General features: G+C 37.7%; 1 protein-coding gene across 2 annotated transcripts in view; it reads left to right on the top strand.

The window, feature by feature from the left end:
• The window catches only part of CYP4X1 (cytochrome P450 family 4 subfamily X member 1), a 238861-nt gene extending 212144 nt beyond the window's left edge, over positions 1 to 26717 (top strand). For both annotated transcript variants that reach the window (XM_079154690.1, XM_079154689.1), the window contains exons 5-12: positions 1029 to 1156; positions 1241 to 1395; positions 17080 to 17186; positions 17721 to 17911; positions 22618 to 22751; positions 24024 to 24088; positions 25500 to 25582; positions 26086 to 26717. In XM_079154690.1, the coding sequence (XP_079010816.1) occupies positions 1029 to 1156; positions 1241 to 1395; positions 17080 to 17186; positions 17721 to 17911; positions 22618 to 22751; positions 24024 to 24088; positions 25500 to 25582; positions 26086 to 26260 (1038 nt within the window). In that variant the 3' untranslated portion in view covers positions 26261 to 26717. The remainder of the gene's footprint in view (positions 1 to 1028; positions 1157 to 1240; positions 1396 to 17079; positions 17187 to 17720; positions 17912 to 22617; positions 22752 to 24023; positions 24089 to 25499; positions 25583 to 26085) is intronic.
• Positions 26718 to 27753: the final 1036 nt, after the last annotated feature.

Consider the following 27753-nt stretch of genomic DNA (forward strand, 5'->3'; position numbering starts at 1 on the left):
TTCTAGGATCTATTTTCTGCCTCTTCTGTTTCTTAGTTCATTCCCTGAGATCCTCTCATACTTCCTGCCTCTACTGGGTTCCAGAATACACTAAGCTCCGAAGCCAGGAGTCAGTAAGCGATGATGCTCATCTCATCTCTTCTAAACTTAACATTTGTAGACATTGTGCACATTGTGCATGTGTTGAAATATCACAGTGAGCCCCATTAATATATTCAACTAATTCAAGTTAATCAAAAATAAAATATTTCTAAAGTACCTAATTCAGATGCAAAGTATCTTTGGTAAAAGTTTTTCAAGCTCTGTCTTTTATTCAACCTCCTAGTCCTCAGGATCTTGCTTAGCACTTGTATATGCTCAACAAGTATAGGTTGACTTGAACTTAAACATTTCATTTTATTTGCATTTTTACACAAAGAATATTTGTATGTTGACAGTCACATTTGCAATTGGGGACTCTGCCAGTTTATGAAAGTCAGGCAAAGCATTTCAAGCAGCACGAGTAGGTTTCTTTTTGGGAGGAAGTCAGGTGGGCACAGGCTGCACTTGGTTGGGAGCCAGCTCCCTGAAACTATTCCACTGCCCGCCTTCTCTCTGGCCCCAATTTCTGAATCTAAAAGTTTTTGAAAATGTTCCAAGTCTCTTTTAAGTGTGGTTATGGTGGTTGAGAGTAGTGGTAGGGTATCTAGCAAGTCGGGGATTGAAGGTAAAAGAAGGAAAGCCCTGTACTTATGGGACCTGCATCAGAGATGTCTATTGCACAGAACTCTGATCTGTTTGGAAACTGAGTTATGGTAATAATTGGAGGACAATTTATAAGAATGCAGTTTTCTCCATGCACTCAGCTGGGTGCATATTTTCCTTCCTCATGCCCAAAGTAAGCACATGACTTATTTGCTTCCTTACCTTTGGTTCCTGAGGGGTCAAGGGTTGTGTCCTTTAGAGTATAAGGGCAAGATCAGGGAGGGACCTGCAAATGAAGGCAGTTTGATGATAGTGATGATGCTAATCTTGACCTTCTCTGCCAGGCTAAGTGGGAGAAGATTTGCAGCACTCAGGACACAGTCGTGGATGTTTTTGAACACATCAACTTGATGGCCCTGGACATCATCATGAAATGTGCTTTCAGTCAGGAGACCAACTGCCAGATAAATGGGTCAGTGACAGGAGGGGAAAACAGATATTTATTCACCATTATCTAAGTCAATTATTGACATAGTGTCCTAACTTTATCTTCCAGCACCCTTGATCCTTATGTGAAAGCAACTTTTGAAATTGGCAAAATCATATTTTATCGCTTGTACAATTTCTGGTATCACCATGACATAATTTTCAAATTCAGCCCTAATGGCCACCGCTTCCAAGAGTTAAGCAAAGTGCTACATCAACACACAGGTAAATATACAGTTATTTCTTGGGTTTGATTTGCTTGAGTCCATATACCATAATTGATTGTATTGTAGCTATCTAGAGGGATAAGCCTTAGTGTGAACAGAAAAGAACTCTTGTTCTTAATGGAACTTTTATATGGACACTGCCTAAATGAAATAGTTTGAGTCCTTTAGAAGAGTTTGCTACATGCATAGTAGTAATTAGTCTTCTCAAGACTTTTATTTATGTTATACAATTTTGATTATCATTAATATAAACATAGTAAGTGAACCCTTAAGATTTCAAAATAATTGCAGTGATAATTACAAGCTAAAAGTACTCATACAATGTAGAAATGAATAGGGGGAAAGAGTAGACATGAAAATGCATTCAAAACAGGTTTGATTAAAAAATATGTTTATGTTAGTAAATCATAAACTCAAAAATTGAAATAATCTTTTTAAGCAATTCAACATTACTTTCCATGAATGCCATAATAGAGAATACTCACCAAACAGTTAATCCCTTATGGGTTCCACCACTAATTAGCAGCATGACTTTGGACAGTTACTTATTGCTTTGTCTCAATGTCATTTATAAAATGGTGATTTAAAAAAACCCATCTCTTAGGTTTGTGGTAATGATGAGTACACTTATAAATGTAAAAGATGTGAGATGATACCTGGCACTAAATAAATATTAAAGTATAGTTACTATATTAAATATCTTTGCCTCCAGAAAATTTTCAAGACACACCAATACTGCAAATTCATACTTTCATATATACATAGATACTATAAGGAGGATATTCAGAGAAGCAAGTTAGAAACAATTTAGGATACAAGTGGGCATTATATCACCTTAGCAATTGTTCTCCAAACTTTTTGCATCAGAGATCACACAGAAAATGCTAACTTATATGTGGCTTATTGAGTGAATAGGATTGGATTTGAGGGCAGCTCCATACGACTTAGATAGTTCTTCACATTTTCATTATGTACAGTTATGATGAATAAAAATAAATTAAAAAGTATTACAGAAAAATTTCAATGTTCTTGTTGTTGAAAATTTCAAAAATAATATGTTTTCAGCCAGATGTAGTGGTGCATGCCTGTAGTCCCAGTAACACAGGAGGCTGAGGCGGGAGGATTGCAAGTTCAAGGCTAGCCTCAGTAAATTAGTGAGACCCTAAGCAACTTAGTGAGATCCTGTTTTGAAATAAAAAAGGTCAGGGGATGTAGCTAAGTGGTTAAGGACCCCTAGGTTCAATCCCCAGTACTACCCTGCCCCCCAAAAAAACTTTTTGACATTGTTTATCTTTAGTCAAATTTCAATATTTTAATTTTATTGCATCAGGTTTTTAATAACCATTAAAAGCTTTCCTCTATTCCAAGATTTCTTGTTTCTTGGCACTAATGACCTGGGAGTGGCTATATCTTTGTTGTGGGAAGCTGTCTTGTGCTTTAGAATATTTAGTGGCATTTCTGAAATCTACCCACATGATGCCAGTGAAATTCTAACTAAAATGTCTCCAGACATTGCTAAATGTCCCCTGGGGTCAAAATCATCCCCAGTTGAAAACCACTGCCCTAGACCTAAGTCAGACAGAAATTCCTTCCTGTATTCTTCTAGTACTTGTATGGCTTCATTCCTTTTGCATTTATATTTCTGACCTATTTAGAGTTGATTCCTATGTGTGATGTGAGATACTGATCCATTTTTTCCAAATGGTCAGCCAGTCACCCCATTACTTATTTAAAAGTCCATCTTTTCCCCTGATTTTAAGACAATCATCTTTCTCACATTCTAAATTGTATGTACTTGGATCTATTTCTAGATGTTCTCTTCTGTTCCATTGGTCTATTAATCTAGTAATTTATTTTAATTGAAGAGACTAGGTAAGATCTTTATTTTTAGAGAAAATTTAGGTTTACACAAAACTGAACCAGAAGTACAGAGACTGCCCATGTGCTTCCTTGCCCTGCCCCTCCATGTAGCTTCCCAGTTGTTAACATCTTGCATTAGTGTGATACCTTTATGTGATTGATGAGCCAATCTGAGTACATTGTGATTGACTAGAGTCCATAGTTTACCTTAGGGTTTATTCTTTGTGTTGTATGCTCTCTGGGTTTTGGCAAACATATAATGATGTGTTTCCACCATTCTAGTATTATACTGAATAACTTCATTACCCTAAAAAAAAAATCTCATGCTCCCTCCACCTATTTACCCTTACATCCCTCCCTTTTGCTGAACCTCTGGCAACACCTTATTATTTTCTTTACCTAAATAATATCATGCACTATGTTGCCTTCTCAGACTGGCTTCTTTGACTTAGTAATATGCATTCAAGTTTCCTCCATGTATTTTTGTGACTTGGTAGCTCATTTCTTTTTATTGCTAGGTTATATTCTATTACAGGTCAGTACCGTTGGTTCACCCATTCACCTAGGGAAAACCATCTTGGTTATTTCCAAGTTTGGGCAATTATGAAACATAAATATGCAGAAACATTAACAAGAAACATTAGTATGCAGGTTTTTGTGTAAACATAAGTTTTCAATTTGTTTGGGTAAATATCAAGGGGCACAATTACCCAATTTCATTGTAAGAGTATGTTTGGTTTTATAAATAACTGTCAAGCTGTCTTCCAAGTGGCTGTACCATCTTTCATTCTCACCAACAACAAGTAAGATTCCTGGTCCTCTACATCATTACCAGTACTTAACATTGTCAATGTTTTAGATCTTAGCCAATCTGGTAAGTGTGTAGTGGCATCTCATCATCATTTTTAATTTGTATTTTCCTGATGGTTTTTGTTGTTGAGCATCTTTTCATATGCTTATTTGTCATTTGTATATCTTTTTTCATGAGGCATCTGTTCAGATCATTTTTTATTTGGGTCATTCATGTCAAGTTTTAAGAATTCTTTATCCATTTTGGATACCAGTCTATTATCCAATATGTCCTTTGCAAAGATTTCTCCTAGTCTTGATGTGTCTTTCCATTCCCTTAACAGTATCTTTCACAGAATAGAAGTTATAGATTTTAATGAAGTGCAGCTTAACATTTTTCTTCTCTCAGGAATCATGCATTGGGTGACCAAACCCAGGGTTTTCCTCATATGTTATCCTCTAGGAGTTTCCTAGTTTTGCATTGTACACTTAGCTTCATAATTCATTTTGAGTTGATTTTTGTAAGATAAAAAGGTCTGTGTCTGGGTTTCTTGTGTGGTTGTCCCCCCAACCAGCCCCTGTTGGGTGTTCAGTTGTTCAGCACCATTTGTTAAAAAGGTTATTCTTCCTCCATTGAATTGCCTTTGCTTTTTTGTCAAAGATCAATTGGCTTTATTTGCATGGTTCTATTTTTATGCTTTGTATTGTAATCTTGACCTATTTGTTAATTCTTTCACCAATACTCACTGTCTTGATTAAAATAGCTTTAGAATAAATCTCAGGTAGTGCCAATTTTCTGACTTGGTTCTTTTTCTTTAATTCCGAGTCTTTCCCCATACCATGTAAACTTCTGAGTCGGTTCATTGATGCCCAAAATATAACCTGCTGGGGATTTTTTTGTGAGTGTGTTGAAACTAAAGATCAAGTAGGAAAGAAGTGACATCTTGACAATATTGAGTCTTCCTATCTATATACAAACAAGGGATATTTTTCAACTTATTTAGATACATTTTCTTTCTTCCTTCAGAGTTTAATAGCATTCTTTATATTGGACTTGCACATATTTTGTTACATTTATCCTAACTATTATATTTTTGAGAACTTATGTAAAATATTTTTAATTTCAAATGCCAATTATTTGTTGGTAGTATATAAAAAAAATCACTTTTATTTATTAACTTTGTATCCTACAACCTTGTTATAATTATGTACTAGTTTCAGGTGTTTTTGTTGAATCTTGGGGGTTTTGAAACAAAAAAATTAAAAGACAGGCAATTAGGTTAGATAGGTGATTAGGTCAAATTGAGAAAATGGAGGCCAGTTTGGATCCTGGAAGTTGGAGACTGCCCCTGGGAGACTGGACTATCCAGTCTCCAGAGCCCATTGGTTACCAAGATTACCTGCCTATACTTCCCCTCCCAAAAGGTTGCAGACAGGGACTTGTTAATTAATGCCCCCTGGACTGCTACCTGCCTGGATCACTCCATTTGGCCCTTCCCTCTGTCCATCTGCTTCTCAGCTTTTGGCCATCCCACCAGCATCTCCTGGACTGAGGCAGGAAGAAGAAAGACAAGGAGGGAGAAAGCAAGAGAACAAAGGAACCTTTGGTCTATAAAAGGGGCAGGGCACTCTCACTTCTTGGGATACTAGAATACCAGCCATAGCCCACTTCTCCCTCCCGGAAGAAGTCTGTGTTACTACTTTTAAATAAAACCTGCTCTATATGCTTGCCCTGTCATGCTTCTCTAATGTCCATATGTCAACATTTAAAGAAGTAGAACTCATCACTGATAACCAGCACTATCATTTTCCACTAACATGTCATCTGTGAAAAAAAGGTAGTTTTATTTATTCTTTCCCAATCTGAATACCTTGTATTGCTTTGTCTTATTATATTAGCAAGGATTTCCAGGAAGACGTTGAATAGGAGTCATGTGGGACATCATTCCTGACTTTATTGAAAATATTGAGTTTCTCATCGTTATCTATGATGTACACCACAGGGGTTTTGTAGATATTCTTTCTCAAGGTGAGGAAGTTCTCCCTCAGTTCCCAATTTGCTGGAATTTTTTTTAAACATGAATAACTGTTAGATTTTGACGAATGATTTTTCTGAATCTATTGATGTAATCATATTATCTTTCTTTTTTTATTTAATTAAAAATCATAAATTTACATAGGGCAATGTTGTTTGATTCAGTTTTTTTTCCCCTTAACCCCACCCCTCCCACCCCTCTTTTCCCTCTATAGAATCCTTCCTTCCTCCATTCTTACCACCCTCTTTAACCTTAACCCTAAACCTAACCCTAACCCTAAAGCTAACCCCTCCTACGCCCCCCTTATATGTCCTCATCCACTGATCAGCGAGATCATTCGTCCTTTAGTTTTTTGAGATTGGCTTATCTCACTTAGCATGATATCCTCCAATTTCACCCATTTGCCTGCAAATGCCATAATTTTATCATTCTTCAAAACAGAGTAATATTCCATTGTGTATATATATATACATATATATATATATATATATATATATATATATATATATATATATGCCACAGTTTCTTTATACATTCATCAACTGAAGGGCATCTAGGTTGGTTCCACAGTCTGGTTATAGTGAATTGAGCAGCTATGAACATTGATGTGGCTGTATCTCTGTAGTATGCTGATTTTAAGTCCTTTGGGTATAGGCCAAGGAGTGGGATAGCTGGGTCAAATGGTGGTTCCATTCCAAGCATTCTGAGGAATCTCTATACTGCTTTACAGAGTGGCTGCACTAATTTGCAGCCCCACCAGCAATGTATGAGTGTACCTTTTTCCCCACATCCTCACCAACACCTATTGTTGCTTGTGTTTTTGATAGTCGCCATTCTACTTGGGGTGAGATGAATTCTTAGGGTATTTTTGATTTGCATTTCTCTTATTACTAGAGATGTTGAACATTTTTTCATATATCTGTTGAATTTATATATTCATATATCTGTTGAATTCTTGTAGATCTTCTTCTGTGAAGTGTCTGTTCATTTCCTTAGCCCATTTGTTGATTGGATTATTTGTATTCTTGGTGTAGAGTTTTTTGAGTTCTTTTTAGATTCTGGAAATTAGCGCTCTGTCTGAAGTATGAGTGGCAAAGATTTTCTCCCACTCTGTAGGCTCTCTCCTCCCATTGCTGATAGTTTCCTCTGCTGAGAGAAAGCTTTTTAGTTTGAATCTATCCCAGTGGTTGATTCTAGCTTATATTTCTTGTGCTATGGGAGTAATGTTAAGGAAGTCTGATCCTAAGCCAACAAGTTGAAGGTTTGGACCAACTTTTTCTTCTATAAGATGCAGGGTCTCTGGTCTGATTCCGAGGTCCTTGATCCATTTTGAGTTGAGTTTTGTGCAGGGTGAGAGATAGGGATTTAGTTTCATTCTGTTGCATATGGATTTCCAGTTTTCCCAGCACCATTTGTTGAAGAGGCTATCTTTTCTCCATTGCATATTTTTGGCACCTTTGTCTAGTACGAGAAAATTGTATTTATTTGGGTTTTTGTCCATGTCCTCTATTCTGTACCATTGATTTACCTGTCTATTTTGGTACCAATACCATGCCGTTTTTGTTACTATTGCTTTGTAATAGAGTTGAAGATCTGGTATTGTGATACCCCCTGCTTCACTCTTTCTACTGAGGATCGCTTAAGCTATTCTGGGTTTCCTATTCTTCCAGATGAATTTCATAATTGCTTGCTCTATTTCTGTAATGTACATCATTGGGATTTTAATTGGAATTGCATTGAATCTGTATAGCACTTTTGGTAGTAAGGCCATTTTGACAATATTAATTCTGCCTATCCAAGAACATGGGAGATCTTTCCATCTTCTAAGGTTTTCTTTAATGTCTTTCTTTAGTGTTCTGTAGTTCTCATTGTAGAGGTCTTTCACCTCTTTGGTGAGATTGATTCCCAAGTATTTTATTTTTTTCTATTCTATTGTGAATGGGATAGTTTTCCTAATTTCTCTTTCTGAAGATTCATCACTTATGTATAAAAATGCATTGGATTTATGAGCATTGATCTTGTAACCTGCTACTTTACTGAATTCACTTATGAGTTCTAAGAGTTTTCTGGTGGAATTTCCAGGTTTCTCTAAATATATAATCATGTCATCAGTGAACAGGGATAGCTTGAGTTCCTCTTTTCCGATTTGTATCCCTTTAATTTCTTTGGTTTGTCTAATTGCTCTGGCTAGAGTCTCAAGAACAATATTGAATAGAAGTGGTGAAAGAGGGCATCCCTGCCTTGTTCCAGTTTTTAGGGGGAATGCTTTCAGTTTTTCACCTTTTAGAATGATGTTGGCCATGGGCTTAACGTAGATGGCCTTTACAATGTTAAGGAATTTTCCCACTACCCCAATTTTCTCTAGTGTTTTGAGCATGAAGGGATGCTGTATTTTATCAAATGCTTTTTCTGCATCTATTGAAATAATCATGTGATTCTTGACTTTAAGTCTGTTGATATGGTGAATGACATTTATTGATTTTCGGATGTTGAACCAACCTTGCATCCCTGGGATAAAAGCCATTTGATCATGGTGCACTATCTTTTTAATATATTTTTGTATGTGATTTGCTAAAATTTTGTTGAGAATTTTTGCATCGATGTTCATTAGGATATTGGTCTGAAATTTTCTTTCCTTGATGTGTCTCTGTCTAGTTTAGGTATCAGTGTGATATTGGCTTCATAGAATGAGTTTGGGAGGATTCCTTCCTCTTCTATTTTATGGAATACTTTGAGAAGTATTGGAATGAGCTCTTCTTTAAGGGTTTTGTAGAACTCGGCTGAGAACCCATCTGGTCCCAGACTTTTCTTTGTTGGTAGGCTTTTGATGACCTCTTCTATTTCATTGCTTGAAATTGATTTATTTAAGTTGTGTATGTCCTCCTCGTTCAGTTTAGGTAATTCATATGTTTCTAGAAACTTGTTGATGTCTTTAAGGTTTTCTGTTTTGTTGGAGTATAGATTTTCAAAACAGCTTCTAATTATGTTTTGTATTTCACTCGTGTCTGTTGTGATATTTCCTTGTTCATTCCGAATTTTAGTAATTTGAGTTTTCTCCCTCTTTCTCTTTGTTAGTGTGGCTAAGGGTTTATCAATTTTGTTTATTTTTTCAAAGAACCAACTATTTATTTTGTTAATTTTTCCAATAGTTTCTTTTGTCTCAATTTTGTTGATTTTGGCTCTGATTTAACTATTTCCTATCTTCTACTACTTTTGGTGTTGGTCTGCTCTTCTTTTTCTAGGGCTTTGAGCTGTAGCGTTAAGTTGTTTATTTGTTGATTTCTACTTCTTTTGTTGAATGCACCCCATGAAATAAATCTTCCTCTAAGTACTACTTTCATAGTGTCCCAGAGATTTTGATGTGATGTATCTTTGTTCTCGTTTACTTCTAAAAATTTTTTTATTTCCCTCCTGATGTCTTCTGTTATCCATCATCATATAATAGTGTATTATTTCATCCTCCGGTATTGGAGAAGTTTCTGTTTTTTATTCTGTCATTTATTTCTAATTTCAATCCATTATGATCTGATAGAGTACAAGGTAGTATCTCTATCTTCTTGTATTTGCTAACAGTAGCTTTGTGGCATAAGCTATTTTAGAGAAGGATCCATGTGCTGCTGAGAAGGAAGTGTATTCGTTCTTTGTTGGATGGTATATTCTATATAAGTCAGTTAAGTCTAAATTGTTGATTGTGTTATTGAGATTTATGGTTTCTTTATTCAATTTTTGTTTGGACAATCTATCCAGTGGTGAGAGAGGCGTGTTAAATTCACCTAGTATTATTGTGTTGTGGTCTATTTGATTTCTGGAATTGAGAAGGATTTGTTTGACGTACTTGGATGAGCCAATGTTCGGGGCATAGATGTTTATGATTGTTATGTCTTGCTGATTTATGCTTCCCTTAAGCAGTATGTAATGTCCTTCTTTATTCCTTCTGACTAGTTTTGGCTTGAAGTCCACATTATCTGAAATGTGGATGGATACTCCAGTTTTTTTGCTGTGTCTGTGTGCATGGTAAGTTTTTTCCCATCCTTTCACCTTTAGTGTATGGGTATCTCTTTCTATGAGATGAGTCTCTTGCAGGAGTCCTATAAGCCTTTTGTACTTGGTTTTCCATTTCATTCTTCAGGTTTGGGAAATTTTCTGATATTATTTCATTGAATAGATTGTTCATTCCTTTGGTTTGTTTCTCTGTGCCTTCCTCAATCCCAATAATTCTTAAATTTGGCCTTTTCATGATATCCCATAGTTCTCGTAGATTCTGTTCAGGATTTCTTACCATCTTTTCTGTTTGGTCAACTTTGTTTTCAAGATTAAACATTTTTTCTTCAATATCTGAGGTTCTGTCTTCCAGGTGTTCTATCCTATTGGTTATGCTTTCTATGGAGTTTTTAACTTGGTTTATTGTTTCCTTCATGTCAAGGATTTCTGTTTTTTTTTTTTTCAATATCTCTAACTCTTTATTGAAATGATCTCTTGCTTCCCGTATTTGCTCCTTTAACTGTTGATTGGTGTGATCATTTAATGCCTGCATTTGCTCTTTCATCTCCTCCTTCAATGGCTGCATTTCCTCTTTCATCTCCTCGTTTGCTTCCCTGATTGTTTTAATTATGTACATTCTGAACTCCCTTTCTGACATTTCTTCTGCTGTGCTGTCATTGGGTTTTATTGATATAGTATCTAGGTTTGTTTGAGACATTTTCTTCCCTTGTTTTCTCATATTGGTCAGGTGTCAGTGGGACTTTGTGATAATGCAGAATTCTTCTATTGGCTTATATTGTCCCTGTAGATTTCCAGTGTATCACCTTCCTGCCTTCAGTAGCCTGAATCTTGGAGTAACTTGATAATGCAGTGCTTCCAAGGAAAGCTGCCCCTAGTCCTCTACTGGTTCCAGGACTTGGAGCTGGCTCTCTGTGGAAAGGCTCTCACTGGGCGGTCTGCTCCGAGAAGCTAGCCTGGAAAGGTACTTCCTGCTTGAGGGGGCCAGGCTGCGGGCTGCTTGGGTAAGTCCCTGGCTGCCCTGTCCTGGTCCCTGAAGCAACCTGCGGGCAGGAACTCACCACCCTAGTTCAGGGAATTGAAGCTTGGTTCTGTGCAGAAAGGCTCCCACTGGGGGGCCTGCTCCGAGATGCTGGAGAATCTCACCCTGTGGGAGAAGCCCACCACTGAAGTGCGCAGGGCCACCTGGGGAGGACTGTAGCTGCTCTGCCTTACTCTAATAAGCCACCCAAATCCGGGCCTGCCGCCCGGGCAGCACTTCACTGGGTGGGGGAGACTCACCCGAGGCTCTATTTTGGTCCGAGTCTCTCAATGCCTCCCCTTCTTGAATCCTGGGTTCTGGAGCGACTGGAGATGCAGTCACCCTCTAGTCAGCCATCTTGGATCGCCCTGTGGAAAAAGCCTGCGGCTGGGGGGTCTGGGGGGCAGGTCTGCCTGGAGAGGTCTCTGGCTGCCTTGCCCTGGTCCCAGAGGCTGCTTGCGGGCCGAGGTCACCAATGGCTTGGGGACTTGTGGCTGGCTCTGTGTGGAAAGGCTCTCACTGGGCGGTCTGCTCCAAGATGCTAGCCTGGAAAGGAGCTTCCCGCTGGAGGGGTCGGGCTGTGGGCTGCTTGGGTAAGTCCCTGGCTGCCCTGTCCTGGTCCCTGAAGCAACCTGCGAGCAGGAACTCGCTGCCCTGGTTCAGGGACTTGAAGCTTGGTTCTGTGCATAAAGGCTCTCACTAGGGGGCCTGCTCCGAGATGCTGGAGAATCTGGCCCTGTGGGAGGAGCCCACCACCGGAGTGTGCAGGGCCGCCTGGGGAGGACTCTAGCTGCTCTGCCTTACTCTAATAAGCCACCCGGATCCGGGCCTGCCTCCCGGGCAGTGCTTCACCGGGTGGGGGTGACTCACCCCGAGGCTCTATTTTAGTCCGAATCTCTCAATGCCTCCCCTTCTTGAATCCTGGGTTCTGGAGCGACTGGAGATATAGTCACCCTCTAGTCTGCCATCTTGGATCCTCATATTATCTTTCTTCTTTACCCTGTTAATTAATAAATTACATTAATTGATTTTCAAATATTGAACCAGCCTTGCACACCTGGAGTAAATACCACTTGATCATGGTATATGATTATTTTATATATTATTATTAGACTTGATTTTCTAATATTTTGTTGAATATTTTTGCATCTATGTTCATGAGAGATATTGGTCTGTGGTTTTCTCACAATATCTTTGTCTTATTTGGGTTTGAAGGTAATGCTGACTTCATAAAATGAGTTAGAAAGTTTTCTATTCCTATTTTTTGGAAGAAATTGTATATAATTCATTTGACTTCTTTTTTAAAGTTTGATAGAATTCACCAATGAGATTATCTGGGCCTGTTGTTTTCTGTTCTGGATTGATTTAGTTTCTTTAGTGGATATAGACCTATTCTGATTATCTGTCTCCTATGTGAGTTTTTGAAGACTGTCTTTCAAGGATTTGGTCCATTTCATCTGGGTTTGTTTTTAATTGGGTGAAGTATTCCATAGATGTCAATTAGATTTAGTTGCTAGGCAGTGTTGCTGGATTTACCTATGTGCTTCCTGATTTTTTTGCATACTGGATTTATAATAAAGAAATAGCGAAGTATCCAACTATTCTATCAGTTTTTGCCTCTCATATTTTGATGCTTATTGTTATGCATACACATTAAGGATTTTTATGTGATCTTAGAAAATTAACCCCTTTATCATTATCTAATATCCTCTTTATCCTTGATAACTTTCCTTGCTCTGAAATTTATTCTGCCTGAAATGAAATAACTACTTTATTAAATGAAATAACTACTTTAATGACTGATTATTTATTATGATTTAGATTTCTTCCTTCCTTTACTTTTAATCTATATGTCTCTTTATATTTAAAGTGAGTCTCTTATAGACAATATATAACTATGTCTCATTTTTTATCTACTCCGACTGTCTTTCAATTGGTGCATTTATCACTGGTGCTTGAAGAGATAAGTGACATAGTTGGATTAGTAGCTACCAGTTTGTTACTGCTTTCTACTCATTGCTTTTGTTCTTTGTTCTTTGTTCTTCCATTCTTTTCCTACTTTTTGAGGTTTTAATTCAGCATTTTCTAATGACTTAATTTTTTCTACTCTGTCAGCATGATTGATAAATCATACATCTTGCTTTTGTCAGTGATTACCCTTCAGTTGACAATACATATTTACAGCTAATCCAAGTCCACTTTCCAACAACACTTCCCTGGTAGTGCAAGCACCCTCCAACAGAGTATTCCCAATTCTTCCCTCTGGTCCCTCTTGTCATTTATTCCATTTGTCTGGAAACTATAATCATTGAATATGTTTTTGCTGTTATTACTTAGGACAAACTGTAATCTGTTTTATCAGTTAAGAATAGGAAAAGCAAAAGACATTATTTTACCTTCATTTATCCTTTCTCTAATGCTCCTTTCTTTTCTTAAAATTTGTTCAATTAGTTGTACATGAGAGCAGAATGCATTTTGATTCATTGTACAAGCGTGGAGCACAACTCTTCATTTCTCTAGTTGTACATGATGTAGAGTCATACCATTCATGCAATCATATAAGTTAATGATGTCAATCTGATTCCACCATCTTTCCCACTCTACTGCCCCTCCCCTCCCCTCATTCCCCTCTGCCCAATCTAAAGTTCCTCCATTCTTCCCTTGTCCCCACCCCGTTATGGATCAGCATCCATATATCAGAGAAAACACTTGTCCTTTGGTTTTCTGGGCTTGACTTATTTCGCTTTAGTATGTTATTCTCCAACTCCATCCATCTACCTGCAAATACCATTATTTTGTTCTCCTTTAAAGCTGAGTAATATTCCATTGTGTGTGTGTGTGTGTGTGTGTGTGTGTGTGTGTGTGTATATTTCACAGTATAGCCTCTAGGTTGGTTCCACAATCTAGCTATTGTGAATTGAGCTGCTATAAACATTGATGTGGCTGCATCACTGTAGTATGCTGACTTTAAGTCCTTTGGGTATAGGCCAAGGAGTGGAATAGCTGGGTCAAATGGTGGTTCCATTCCAAATTTTCTAAGTAATCTCCACACTGCTTTCCAGAGGGACTGCACCAATTTGCAACCCTACCAGCAATGTATGACTGTAACTTTTCCCCACATCCTCACCAATACCTATTATTGCTTGCATTCTTGGTAATAGCCATTCAAATTGGGGTGAGATGAAATCTAAGGGTAGTTTTGATTTGCATATTTCTAAATACTAGAGATGTTGAACATTTTGTCATGTTATGTTCAACATTTATTGCTTCAAATATATCTTCTGTTTCTTCAGTCTACTTGATTGTGTGTGTGTGTGTGTGTGCATGCGCGCGCACGTGTGCATAGAGGTAGGTAGCACCTTGACACTTTTCTCCATTTCTTCTATGAAAGTAAATTGTTGCAGTCAGTGGCAGTCAGTTTCATCACTTTGAATTTCCATTTTATTTAGGTTTTAAAATGTACTTGAATAGAAGGAAGTAGTTGTGATTCTAAAAAAAAAAAATCTGCATATCAAGAGTTATTTTCCTATTACTCAGGAGGTCTTTGACTTACAAGTATGTAGGCAGATTCACCTTTTGTGCTGCCTGACGTGAGTTGTAATTATAGAGTATTTAGGTGATAAAAGAGTTGGTTCTGATGAGTGGTAGGTAAAATAGCAGAAGAACCCTTTGAGGGATCTGGTAAGTCACAAGAGTCAAGGCAACAAAGGGGAAACTATTCCAAGGAGAGAAAGAAGAAGAACTCTGGGAATCAGTAAAGAAGTGACAGAAAGCCTAAAAGGCATAGAAAGTGGGGAAAGGCAACTCCAAGTAACATACAAAGCAATTTGCAACCTCAACCCTGACTCCCCCACTGAGAGAGGTGAACCCAATGCTGCAAGTACAAGGTAAAATGCTTTGTTTTTTGAAATATGTATATATATATATATTGTTTTTTGAAATATGTATATATATATATTCATAGAGATTGTCTTGTGATACTTAGTATTAAAAACTGAATCTTGTTTAATAATTTTTTGCTCAAATTCTACTTTGTCTGATGCCAAGGATACAGCCCTACTTCTTTGTTACTTCTGATTGTCTAGTATAATTTCACCCTATCCCTTAATGTTCAGCCATTCAGAATTACTTGGTTTCAGGCATGTTTCTTCTATGCAGCACACAGTTGGATTTTGTTTTATGAGCCAGTTTTCCAATCTTTGTATATCAATAAGCAAATCATTCACATTCTTGTTCATCAAAATGACTGACATGCCTCGTTCCAATGCTATCATATAATTATGTCAGCATCACTGTGTGTATTGTGGTATAATTACTGTGTGCATTTGTTTATTAAAATTGCCATAACAAATCATCACAAACTGGGTATTTAAGAACAGACACTCCCTCCATCACAGTTCTGGAGGCTAGAAGTACAAAGTCAAGGCACTGGCAGGGCCGTGTTTCCTTGGGAAGGCTCTAGAGAAGACTCTTGCCTTCCCCTCTGTACCTTCTAGTGTCTGCCATCCGTCTTTGGCATTTCTCAGCTAGCGTCTGCACCACTGTTATTTCCACCAGTCTTCAAATGGTTGATTCCTCTCTGCTTCCAAATTCCTCTCTTCTTTTAAGAACACGGGTCAATACTAATTAAAACAAATTAAAAAATAAAAAAAAAGAATACCAGTCATCGAAGTAGGTTCCACTGCAATCCAATAACAACCTCACCTTAACTTGATTACTTCCACGAAGACTGTATTTTTGAAATAAGGCCACCTTCACAGCTCCTTAGTAGATGTGAATTTTGGGGAGACATTATTCAATCCACTAGATAGTTTCTTTATATAGTATGTCATCTTTGGTATTTTTAAATATACTGTCTTTGATATTTAAGATTTTTTTACTGTTTCTATTTTTTAGATACACATGACTGTAGAGTAGATTTTGACATATATACATGGAGTACATACATACATACCTGGAGTATAAAGATGTTTATATTTTTGTTCCGAGGCTAGCATAGTATTGTTCCTTTGTAGAATCCTTAGTTCTCTGCTTTTCCTTATTTAAACTTTTACTGTTTTAAAAGTTCTGGTTCGTCAGTATTTGCGTGTGGTGAAACAAATGTAAAGTAGCATTTGCCACTTTAGCCTTTTGCTAGTGGACAGTTCAGTGACAGGTATATTGACATAGTTGAGCAACCAACTCCATTTTTAATAAAGTTTCTGTAGTCATCTCTGCAGATTCCTAGGATGGGTTCGTGAGCACAGCATTCCCTATACTTGTTTAAAACAAGTTTTTTTCTATTGCCTTGATACTTGAAGGACAGATTGTCTGCCTATAAAATATTTATCTCATACATATTCTTTTCCCTAAAACTCATTTAATCTTTTTGTCAGAAGTCTTGAGGTCAAATGTTTTTACTAGGTATATGTTGCAATTGGTCATTCTGTTCCAATTGTTCCAGGCAGAGGACAGATCCTTTTATATATGTAGATTTCAGTTTTCTCTTATGTCTAGAAATTTTTCTTGGATCATTATAGCTCTGTTCCACGTGTTTTTGTGTGTTATCTTTTGGTTCCTTCAAACATGCATATGTAGGGGGGATTGTTTGTTTATTCTTTGTCATTTTTCCATTGTTTTGCCTAACTTCCATTTCATTTTATATCTCCATGAAGATGAGATTTTAGAGCGAGAAAAGCATGGTTGATCACTTGAATCTAAATTTGAAATCATCTTCATTAGATTGCTTGCCCACTGATACAAACTATGCTTTTGGTTTGTTGTATTTGTCTTTGGAACTTTGATCAAAAGTTGTCCATTTGATGGAAAAATAAACCATCTGTGAAAATTAAGTCCCCTTAAATGTAATGAACCCAGTCTGGTCTCTGAAAAGTCAGAAGATCTGAAGTTATTCGTGAACCTGACTTACTATATGATTTACTTGACTTTGATTGACTTTGCTGCCACTTTGGTAATGGGGAAATATTATTCTACCCAGAAAAGGTAATCCAGGACAGAAAGAAATCCCTCAAGGCTGGAATGAAGCAGGATAACACTCAAAAGAAAAAGTACCAGGATTTCCTGGATATGATCCTTTCTGCCCAGGTAAATCTTCCAAAAATCTTAGTCTAATTGATCAGCCAGTTACCTATGTGCGTAGGTGGGTAAGAAGGGACAAGAGTGGGAGAAAAAGCAAAGCTGATCCAATAAATTTAACAGTACTTTGAATTGAGAGGTTGGCCCCATGTGGTCTCTGCAACTGCAGATAGAATTCTGCACCTCTGTCTAGTGAAGACTAAATTACATATCTGACAGGATTTGGGATTATACAGATACATATTTAGGGAATCAAAGGAAAACAGGTCACATGAGTAAGCATGTAAAATGAGGAGTCAGCACTGGAAAATTTGAATAGATCTGGGAGTCTGAAGAGAATTCCTTGGGCCTGATGAGTGGGAGTGCACTTTGCAAAATTGGCTTTTCTTATCTAACATTGGTTCTCGTTTAGGCTCTGAGCAAAGTGTGACTCATAGAATATATTTATTGAACAGAATGAAAATCAAAACTCTTTTTTGAAACTCTAAGTTTTCCCCTAAAGTCATTACTTTAAATTGGGTCTCCAAATACTGTTCATTATAGGCTGAAAATGAAGATAGCTTCTCCCATGCTGACCTGTGGTCGGAGGTGAACACATTCATGTTGACTGGGCATGACACCTCGGCCGTGAGCCTCTCCTGGCTCCTCTACTGCCTGGCTCTGAACCCTGAGCATCAAGAGAGATGTCGTGAGGAGATCAGGAGCATCGTCGGGGATGGGTCTTCCATCTCCTGGTAAAATCTACCTTCCTAAACATTTCATTCTAGTTTTCCTTCTAGGATTTTGCTTTATTTTTTGCCCTGGTTCCTTAATGATCACAGTGACTCAAAATTTGTGCATGTGGAAGCAGAAGAGGTAGGCTGTTTCTCTGTTCTTTTTCAAGAAAGCCCCAAGTTAGTATCTTGTCTTTTGCAAAAGCTACTTTGTTCAGAAATTGTTGTCACTGTTTTTCTACTCAGTGGTGTATAAAATGCCCCATTTCTTTCTTTCTCCCAAGCACATTGGAAATGGGGACTTGACCTGGGGCCAGCACTTAGAGTTTGAATGGTAGGGCCCAAGTGGGGCTCCTCTTCTAAGAGAGCTGAATGAACAGCTGCATCACTTAAGGCTCATTGTGGACACTCTAAACCATTCTCCTGTCACCAGTTTCATTCCTCAGGGTGGACTTTGGACTTTGAACATGGTATTAAATGGGATGATTTGATGTGGGTTCTGCCCTAAATGAGCTCACAGTCTAATGTGGACACAAACCTCTATAGAGCAAATTGAAGTATAACATGATAAGGACGATGATATAGATATGTGGTAGCCACCAGATAGATTTAGGAGACAGGCACCTACTCTAGTATGGGGGCTCAAAGCGATCTCCTTAGAATGAGTAGGAGTTAGCCAGGTGGAAAATTTCAACTCTACTCTGCTAGGCTTTTAGCACGTCTTGCTATTAATAAAGTCTAGCTTTTGCTCCTCAAATATGCTGTTTGCAAAGAAAAAACATGTTTCTGACATAAATCACACTCTTCATCCTACCTGGTCAAAGGGGCAGAAAGACAGAAATTCTAAGGATCATTGAGCCACATGACAAGGAAAAAAAACATCATATTTCATATGAGAAGGTCAGCTCAAATGAAATATTTGTAAAGCAAAATTTGAAGTTATAAAGGTGTAGTAGATGGGCTGGGGTTGTGGCTCAGTGGTAGAGGATTTGCCTAGCATGAGTGAGGCACTGGGTTCAATTCTCAGCACCACATATAAATAAATAAGTAAATAAATGTCCATCAACAACTTAAAAAGTATTTTTTAAAAAGCATAGTAGAGGGGGTGGGGTTTTAGCCCAGTGCTAAGAATGCTTGCCTAGCACAAGTGAGGCACTGAGTTTGATCCTCAGCACCATATATAAATAAATAAATAAAGGTATTGTGTCCATCTACAACTAAAAATATTTTTTTTAAAAGTATAGTGGAGATATCACTTTGTAAGGAATAATAATGATTTCCTACCACAGATTAAAGGCTTAATTTATATAGCATAAAATACAAAGTTGGGCAATTGTTTTCATTTTTAACTGATATACACACATACACGTGTGTGTATGTATATGATATGCATCATGATGTTTCGATGCTTGTATACATTGTGGGGGTAACCAAATCAATCAATGGAGAGATCCATTAACTTACATACTTATTTTTTGTCATGAGAACATTTCAAACCTGCCCTCTTAACAGTTTTCAAGCATACAACAAATTACATGTTGTACTTGCAATGTTACAATAGAATTGCATGATGTGCAATATATCTCCTGATTTTTTTTCTCCTATCTAACTGAAATTTTGTATCCTTTGACTAATATCTCCTAGTCCTTACACCCCAATAAGCACCATTCTACTCTCTGCTTCTATGAATTCAACTTCTTTAGATTCCTCATGAAATTGAGATCATGTGGTCTTTGTCATTCTGTGCCTGCTTTATTTCACTTAGCATAATGTCCTCCAAGTTTTTTCCATGTTTTTGCAAATGATAGGTTTTACTTCTTTTTAAAAGCTAAATGGTATCCTATTGTGTATATATGCCACATTTTCTTTATCCATTCATCTGATGATGGACACTTAGGTTGATTCCCTGTCTGGGCTACCGTGAATAATACTGCAATGACGATGGGAATGCAAATGTCTCTTTGACATACTGACTTTGTTTCTTTTTGATATATATCTAGAAATGATATTACTGGATCACATGATAATTCTGTTTGGAATTTTAATGGAACTTTCATAGTTTCCTATATGCTGCATTAATTTACATCGCTACCAATAGTGTACAAAGTTTCCCTTTTCTCCACATCCCCACCACTGTTTATCTTTCTTTTTTATTTTATGATAACCACTCTAACATGTGTTAGGTGATATCTCATTGTGGTTTTAATTTGCATTTCTCTAATGATTAGTAATGTTGAACATTTTTTTCATATGCCTGTGGCCATTTTTATGTCTTTGAGAAATAGTATATTCAGGTTTTTTTCCCCTTTTTAAAATTGGATTATTTGTTTTCTTCATACTGAATTATGTCACTTATTATACATTTTGGATATTATTCCCTTATCATATATATGGTTTGCCAATATTTTCTCCCATTTTTTAGACTGCTCCCTCACTTTGTCGATTGTTTCCTTTGTTATGCATAAGCTTTTTGGTTGATGCAAACTCGTTTTATTCTTCTGCATGTGTGTGTTCCGTTTTCTCAACACCATTTCTGCTCTTTCTCCATCGTGTGTTCTTGGCATTTTTGCTGAAGAATAGTTGTCCATAAGTGTGTGGCTATATTTCTGGACTCTTTAACCTGTTCCATTGATTTTTGAGAAGGTGCCATGCTGTTTTGATTAGCAAGCTTTGTGGTGATCATCAGATCAGGTGGTACCTCTCACAAAGGCACTTTGTCTGTGGATGGCTGTGGAATTACTGCTGCTGGGGGATCCAAGTGGGGAACTTCCTATTCTCCCATCCTGCTAAGTAATCATTCTTTTTTCATTAATTGATTTGGTAACACTGAATACAACTTCCCAACATGCCTTAGATATTTTAGCCTTCACTAGGGTAAATGCCTACATAACTCAAATATCGACCTTTCTCATTCTTGTTTGGTTTAAATGTGAAAAGAGTAACCAACTCTCTGCTGGGTAAGAAAACAAAGTCCAGATGATCTGTTAACTATCATTTATTTTAAAGAGAGAAAGGGCAAAAATATTACAGAGAACAAAATATCTTTTTTAATATCACATGTATTTATAGTTATAGTTAATGACATTGGAATGTATATTCTGAGAATCTACAATTCCTCTAGATAGGTAATAAAATCATTCTGCAGAAAGCAATTTCTGGGAAATCTGGAAAGTTGTCCAACTTCTCCATTTGGCTCCTTGTCAGACCATTTCTATGTTGGGTTAAAATTCTTTCTGAGCCTTCTTTTTGCACCATGATGGAGGTGGGCAAAATTTTTTTTCTTAATTATGCAAAGTGCCAGGGCAAGAAGAATTACTCTTTTTTATTATTATCATAAGCTTAAGGAAGGAGTTCAAAACTAAAATTTCTCATTACCAAATGACCAAATCCTGCATTCACAGTAAGTAATAAGAAAAGCAAATACAAATACAATAAGCAAGTAGACTAAATATATGCAGTTATTATTTTTGAAACCAACTAACTAGAATGCAAATTAAAAATACAATTTTATTCTTTTACTGACACTTCAAACCTACTCCTCCATGGAGCAAGTTCTTTTCATCTCCAGGACAAAATCCTGAGATCTCATAAAGATCTCATCCATTTAAATCACAAAAGTAGTCTCAATGGCCATGAGTAAACTGTCCAGCCCAGTATGATAGTGAAGCCTTCAAATACTCATCCCCTTGGAGCATCTCCCTCCATCCCAGCTTGTACTTCTTTGGGCCTGGAAGCCAGCAGAGGGTGAGGACTTTACTGTTGACTTGTTATTATTGACCAGTTCTCCCCTACCCAGGAGCTGCTCCTTCTGACTCTTCCAGGAACGACTGGGGCTGGGGAGGAGATAAGGAAAAAAGGTCTGTAACTACTGTGATTCTGCTCATGGGGTTTGGTGGATATTCAGGGCTTCCCTTTCTCTCACATCTGTGGGTCTCTTGGAGACTCCTTGATTCCCAGGGCAAGGAATTCCGGTCCTGAGAAGAGCCTATCTTCAGCTGATTCTGGAGCACTCCCTTCCTCTGGTCTGGTCGATAGGACACATTTGCACAATTTCTGCTGTGCAGCTGCTCTCCCCTGCCTCTCTGTCCATTCTGAGCCTCGCCTATGAGTCCTGTGCTCCCCAGACTCCAGGGAGCATGTGTCAGATCACCTAAGTTGCCCTCGTGAAGCTTCCCTTTGTTTGTTTAAGATGGGGGAGCACCCTCTCCCATTCTCCCTGGCACTCCAGCATTCCAACAATTCTCTTTAAGGGATGTTTTTTCTCTCTTAAACTTCTCTAGTCTTTTCTTCTCAATCCTTAGCTATTCCTTATACATTCTTGCCAGGAGTAAGAAGAATTACTTTTTTTTTTTTTTTTTTTTCACCCTAAGCTTAAGGAAAAAGTTCAAAACTAAAACTAAAATTTCACATTACCAAATGGCCAATATGATAAGCGAAGGGTTGCAAATTTGTTTTTCAGAAATCTCCTTGGTGAGCCTCTGGCTGTTTGCTGAATACCTCACTGTTTAATGAGGATCTGTGGCACCTTTTTGGTTCCTCCACCTCTGAGACCTCACCTGATCCTGAGGCAGAAAGAGCCCCATTTCAACAATCTAATACATAAACCCATGACAAAATAGCTTTCACCTGAGAGTGATGTTTATTAGGAACAAACAACAAATAGGAAAAAAATCAGTATTTACAGATATGAAGTCTGAGTCCCTTCCCTCCCTCCCTCGTCCTCACAGGGACCAGCTGAGTGAGATGTCATACACCACAATGTGCATCATGGAGATGTTCCGATTGATTCCTCCAGTCCCGTCCATTTCCAGAGAACTCAGCAAGCCCCTTACCTTCCCAGATGGACGCTCCTTGCCTGCAGGTCTTTGTATTCTTTTCCTAAGCAGTTCCTAGAGACCATGGAATCTTGGGGACCACAGTGACAATGATTGGCGGGTTTCTACCCTAAGGGCCTCTGATTTATGGTTAGGCACCTATTAATAGCTCAGAGGATAATTCCTGATCCATGTCAGTTTCAGTGACTTTCCCAAGACACATAGCCAGTTGCTGCAAAGCTAAGCTGATAACACACTTCCAGAATCCAGCCCAGGGTTTCTCCCATTGTAAGACAATGTTTCTAAGATAATCTTTGCTAGGCTGAGTTTGAGACTCAGATGAGACTTTATGGGAGATGGGCATCATTATGTTATTGTGGGAGACTCAGAGGAATTTTTTCTTTTGTCTCATCATCATAACATCACCCTAAGTTTGCCACACTTAATAATATACATAGGGCCTTCCAACATTATCTCATTTTCACTCCCTGGAATGTGATCTTAACAGACACTTGTACAGTGTTTTACAGTTTTTTAAATACTTTAAAATACTTTTGAGGTTACCAATAACCCATTGGGGGAATCCCAATGTGCAGATGAAGTTAACTGACATGAGCAAAGCTAAAACTCATGCAGAGGCCCTGAACTTCAAACTTACAGGCTTCTGGACAAGGTATATTAGAAGCAGCAGAATCACATGGGACACTCACTGTCTGCTTTACTACCTCACTAACTCTGCCTTAGGAAGCTAGTTAATAGGGTTGCTTGTGGCAAATACCTACAACCTGTCCTACAACTTTGTTGACAGATCCAGAATTAGTTTACCAAATTAATTCTGATAACAAAATAAGTCTCAAGTTCTCTCTCCTTTGTCTTTCTTTTTTATCCCCAAAGTACATGAATATTTGACAAAATTCCCCATTTCCCATGTCTGAATGCTGTCAACAACAATTGGCCACTGGATCTGCATGACACTATAGTTCTGCTCTTAATATATTCAAGTTGCCTCTAGTGAGTGCTTTATATTCCCTTTACAGATATTTAAGTAATTTCCAATTGTGGAGAAAACATAAGCACAGTTTAGTACTTTGATATGATACCAAGATCTCCTTAGGATAAAATCGTTAAGTAAATCATTGCCCTTGAAAATGAGCGTATGAATCCAAGTCTCACCTTTCCCTGTGTCCCTCCCCAGTGGCATCAGCTCTGCCAGGAGCTAGCTCTTTCCTTCCAGAAGAAAAGTCTTGCAGAGGAGCAGTAAAACAGTAGTCCAGTCTGTTCTTTCTTCTGCATTCTCCTTTATTTCCCTCCTGCCTCAGGAATGACCGTGGTCCTCAGTATTTGGGGTCTTCACCACAACCCTGCTGTCTGGAAAAGCCCAAAGGTATGACTTTCTTCCACAGACATACTTCAGAGAACAAATGCGACACATTTTACTTTTGGCTAGTTAAGCATGGAAGTGGCTATACAGTTAGAGCAAATAGCTAAAAGTGATAAAAAAAAAAAAAATAGACATGAAACTCCAAAATGAATAAACTTGACCACTAATGGGAACATACCCTCTTTCCCCATTCTTGCTTTAACTTTTCTTTGAATGAACAGATTGACATAATGCCACACAATCTGCTCTAGATTGCTACAATTTCTATTTCAGCCATTTACCTATAAAGTTCTACCAAGCATTTACCTAGATATCTGCAAGACTGAGAACTGGCATTAGAATAGTTCAGGCAACTCAGCCTCTCTTTTGCAGGATGGAACAATAGGGATCCTAGCAAAAAATCAATGACACACTCAAGTTGGGTGATTTGAGTGTGTCGTAAGGAACTATTATGAGGATGTGGGCAAGGTTTAGGGAAAGCAAATTAGAACAGACATCTGCCAGAAGTGTCTATCTCTTCTAGGCCTGATGAGACCCAGGAGGGAGGGTTACAGAACCTGGAGAGAATGAACTCCAGGGGGAAAGGCCACCAGACAGGAGCTGTGGTAGAGATACAGCCAGCCTGAGACAGCAGCAGAGAGGAGCCCGGGAGTAAATACTGGGAGCTCTAACCTTCCACTCTCCAGAGCCCTTTTCAGTACCTTTTATTGTCTAAACCCAATGGGTAACCACATGTGTCAGCTTCCTGGAGCCCAGAATAGACTGGGAGATAGAGAGAGGGGATCTGGACAGGCAAAGAGGAGATGAGTAGCAGCAGCACTGAGTTCCTTGATTCAATATTTTTGAAACTCAAGTACTCAAGTACTCAAGTACCATTGCCATCTTTGCATATGCCACTAGGGTTTCAGCACTAATCTGGTCTACCTGTCCTGGTAATAATTATCTATGGAATTATTTGGCCTTGACCTCTACATGGGTACGCTCTCACTTCCAAAGTGGAAATAATGCCACTTGTCGTATCTTTGCTTCCCCCTTATTCTGAAGAGCAGACAAGTCAATTGGGAGCCAAAGTCTGCAGATCCAGAGGTGTAGCAGCTGCTAGCCTACACTGAGCTACTGAGCCCCTGAAATGTGGCTAGTCAGGATTGAGATATGTATTTTAAAGACACAGTACCAAAAAAATGAAATATTTCCTTAATAATTATTTATATTGATTATATGTTGGAACAATGAAATTTTTTGGTTAAATAAATTCTACTATAAGGAGTAATTTCATCTTTTTAAAAGGTGTCTACCAAGACATTTTAAATTGCACATGTGGTTTTCATTGTTTCTGTTGAGCCCTAAGTAGTAGCTTTAAGAAATGTGTTAATATTGTTTTGGGGATGGTGGTGGGGTTGTCTTCTTATTGCAGATCTTTGACCCACTGAGATTTACCAAGGAGAATTCTGATCAGAGACACCCTTATGCCTTCTTACCATTCTCATCTGGACCAAGGTGAGGACAACATGAAGTTGCTGAAAATACACAAAAATGTTCAGTTAGGAATCACTTACTTCCTTTAGACCCTCAGCTCTATATTCTTCCGTGGAACCTCATTGTCACATGAGGCAGATCTTGGTTTTTACCTCTAAAAGGATCAATTAGTTTCACAAAGGATAACACCATTATCTTCATCTTATGTAGCCATGCCTCAGAAAGACATTATAAGATATAAGTTGTTGCTCCTGGGCTCAATGTAGTCCATCATCAACGCAGGAAAAACAGTTCTCTAGGTAATTCCAACCACCATCTTATTTAGGGCGGACATCATGTTGGAGCCTCCCATCCACCTTCTTATAGGGAACAACATGGGGCCAAAGTCCAAAAGTTTCAGTGGCATTTAGCCTGAAAATGTGACTTTACTCTGAACTTTAGACTTGTTATTCTAGAAATTTATTAAAGAGTCAGAAGGAACATCATTCCTCCAAGCATCACTTTCTCTTCCTCTGTGTCTTCAGGAACTGTATCGGGCAGCAGTTTGCCATGCTGGAGTTACAGGTGGCCATTGCCTTGATTCTGCTCCGCTTCAAAGTGACTCCAGACCTTACCAGACCTCCTGCCTTCTCAGACCACATTATCCTCAAACCCAAGCATGGAATCCATTTGCACCTGAAGAAATTCCCCATGTGTTAGATCCACAATATAATGACTATATATACTTTGTTTCATTTCAGGTAATGCCTAATACTGTTTTTTGTTTGTTTATTTGATTCCAATTATCACTAATGCTATATATCAAGCACTTTGCTAAGTGACTTCCAAACATTTTCTGTTGTTTTAAAAAATTTTTTTAGAATTACATGATAGGGGAATATATAAATGTTTGTTGTAAAAAAAATTTAACATTAGAAAAGCTTGTAGAATAAATTAAAAATTCCACTTTATCTAACTCATACTGCATGCCATGACCAATCCTACTACCTTTTAAAAACAGAATAACTTGGTGTGTATTCTTTCATATTTTCCCTATACATTTCATATATATATACCTCTAGGAATGTATTCTTATAAATGGGTTCATATCAATATTGTTCTTGCCTTTTTCACTTAATAAAAGTCCATCTCACTCCAAGGATTTATGGTTTTCTGTAATATGAATGTCCTATTACTTATTTAACTATTTTTCTTATTATTAGATATATAAGTTATTTGTAATTCTTAAAATGTGCCCATTGGCCATTTATGTGTATCTTTGATTTGTTCTCTGTGATTTTTCTGTATAGCATCTATGTTTTCCTATGATGTTGTATTTTCCTTATTGATTCATATATGTTCTTTATATATTGTGGATAATAATCCTTCACTATAATTTTTCTATTCCTTTATTTTAAACCATATTTATAATGTCTTTTGCCATGCAAAACTTTTTCATTTTCATGACCTAAGACATATACAAACTTTTCTTGAATAAGAATGCCTTCATTTTGAATATTACAAAAATATTCTACATATTTTTCTGATGCTAATATTCTTATAGGGCCTGAATGGGGAATTTCTTAGCAATCTCCAGATTCATCACTCATTGAAGCCTTATCAGAAATCTAGACTTATTTTTAAGTGTAGGAGGAGCCCTTTAAAGGTCTTTCACCAGAGGAGGGACTTGAGGTTAGAAAAGTTTGCATCTGTTACTTGGAGAACGTGTTGATTAGAGGAACAAGAGTGGAAACAATAGTAGAAAGGTATTACAATAGTACAGGTAAGAGATGATGGTGCTGACAAGGATGGTAGCAGTGGAGTTGAAGGTAAATGGATGTGAGAAGTATTTTGATGGCATTTGGTAGAGTAGATAGAACTTGTTAATTGTTTGGAAGTAGAGGATGAGTGAAGGGGGAGAATCCAAGATTTGTGAAACCTTGGTCGCAAAACCATCACATCCAATCGTAGAAACACTTTTGATAACACTTGTGATCCATCTACTCTCCCAGATGTCCATCAGTGCTTTGCCTTGCTGACATTTTGAATATGGGGAAATCCTGCAGTGAAGGATATCAGACCTGAGGGCTATAATAAGAACAGAAGTTTAGTGTGAGGAGAGAGGTGACTTGTGGAGTCAAGAATTCCCTTAGCCAAATAGAAAATCCGCCATCCAGGATTTAATGAAATCCAAATACTGCCAAAGATGTGTG

This window comes from Sciurus vulgaris (genome assembly GCF_902686455.1).
Source record: "Sciurus vulgaris genome assembly, chromosome: 1".
Classification (NCBI taxonomy): domain Eukaryota; kingdom Metazoa; phylum Chordata; class Mammalia; order Rodentia; family Sciuridae; genus Sciurus; species Sciurus vulgaris.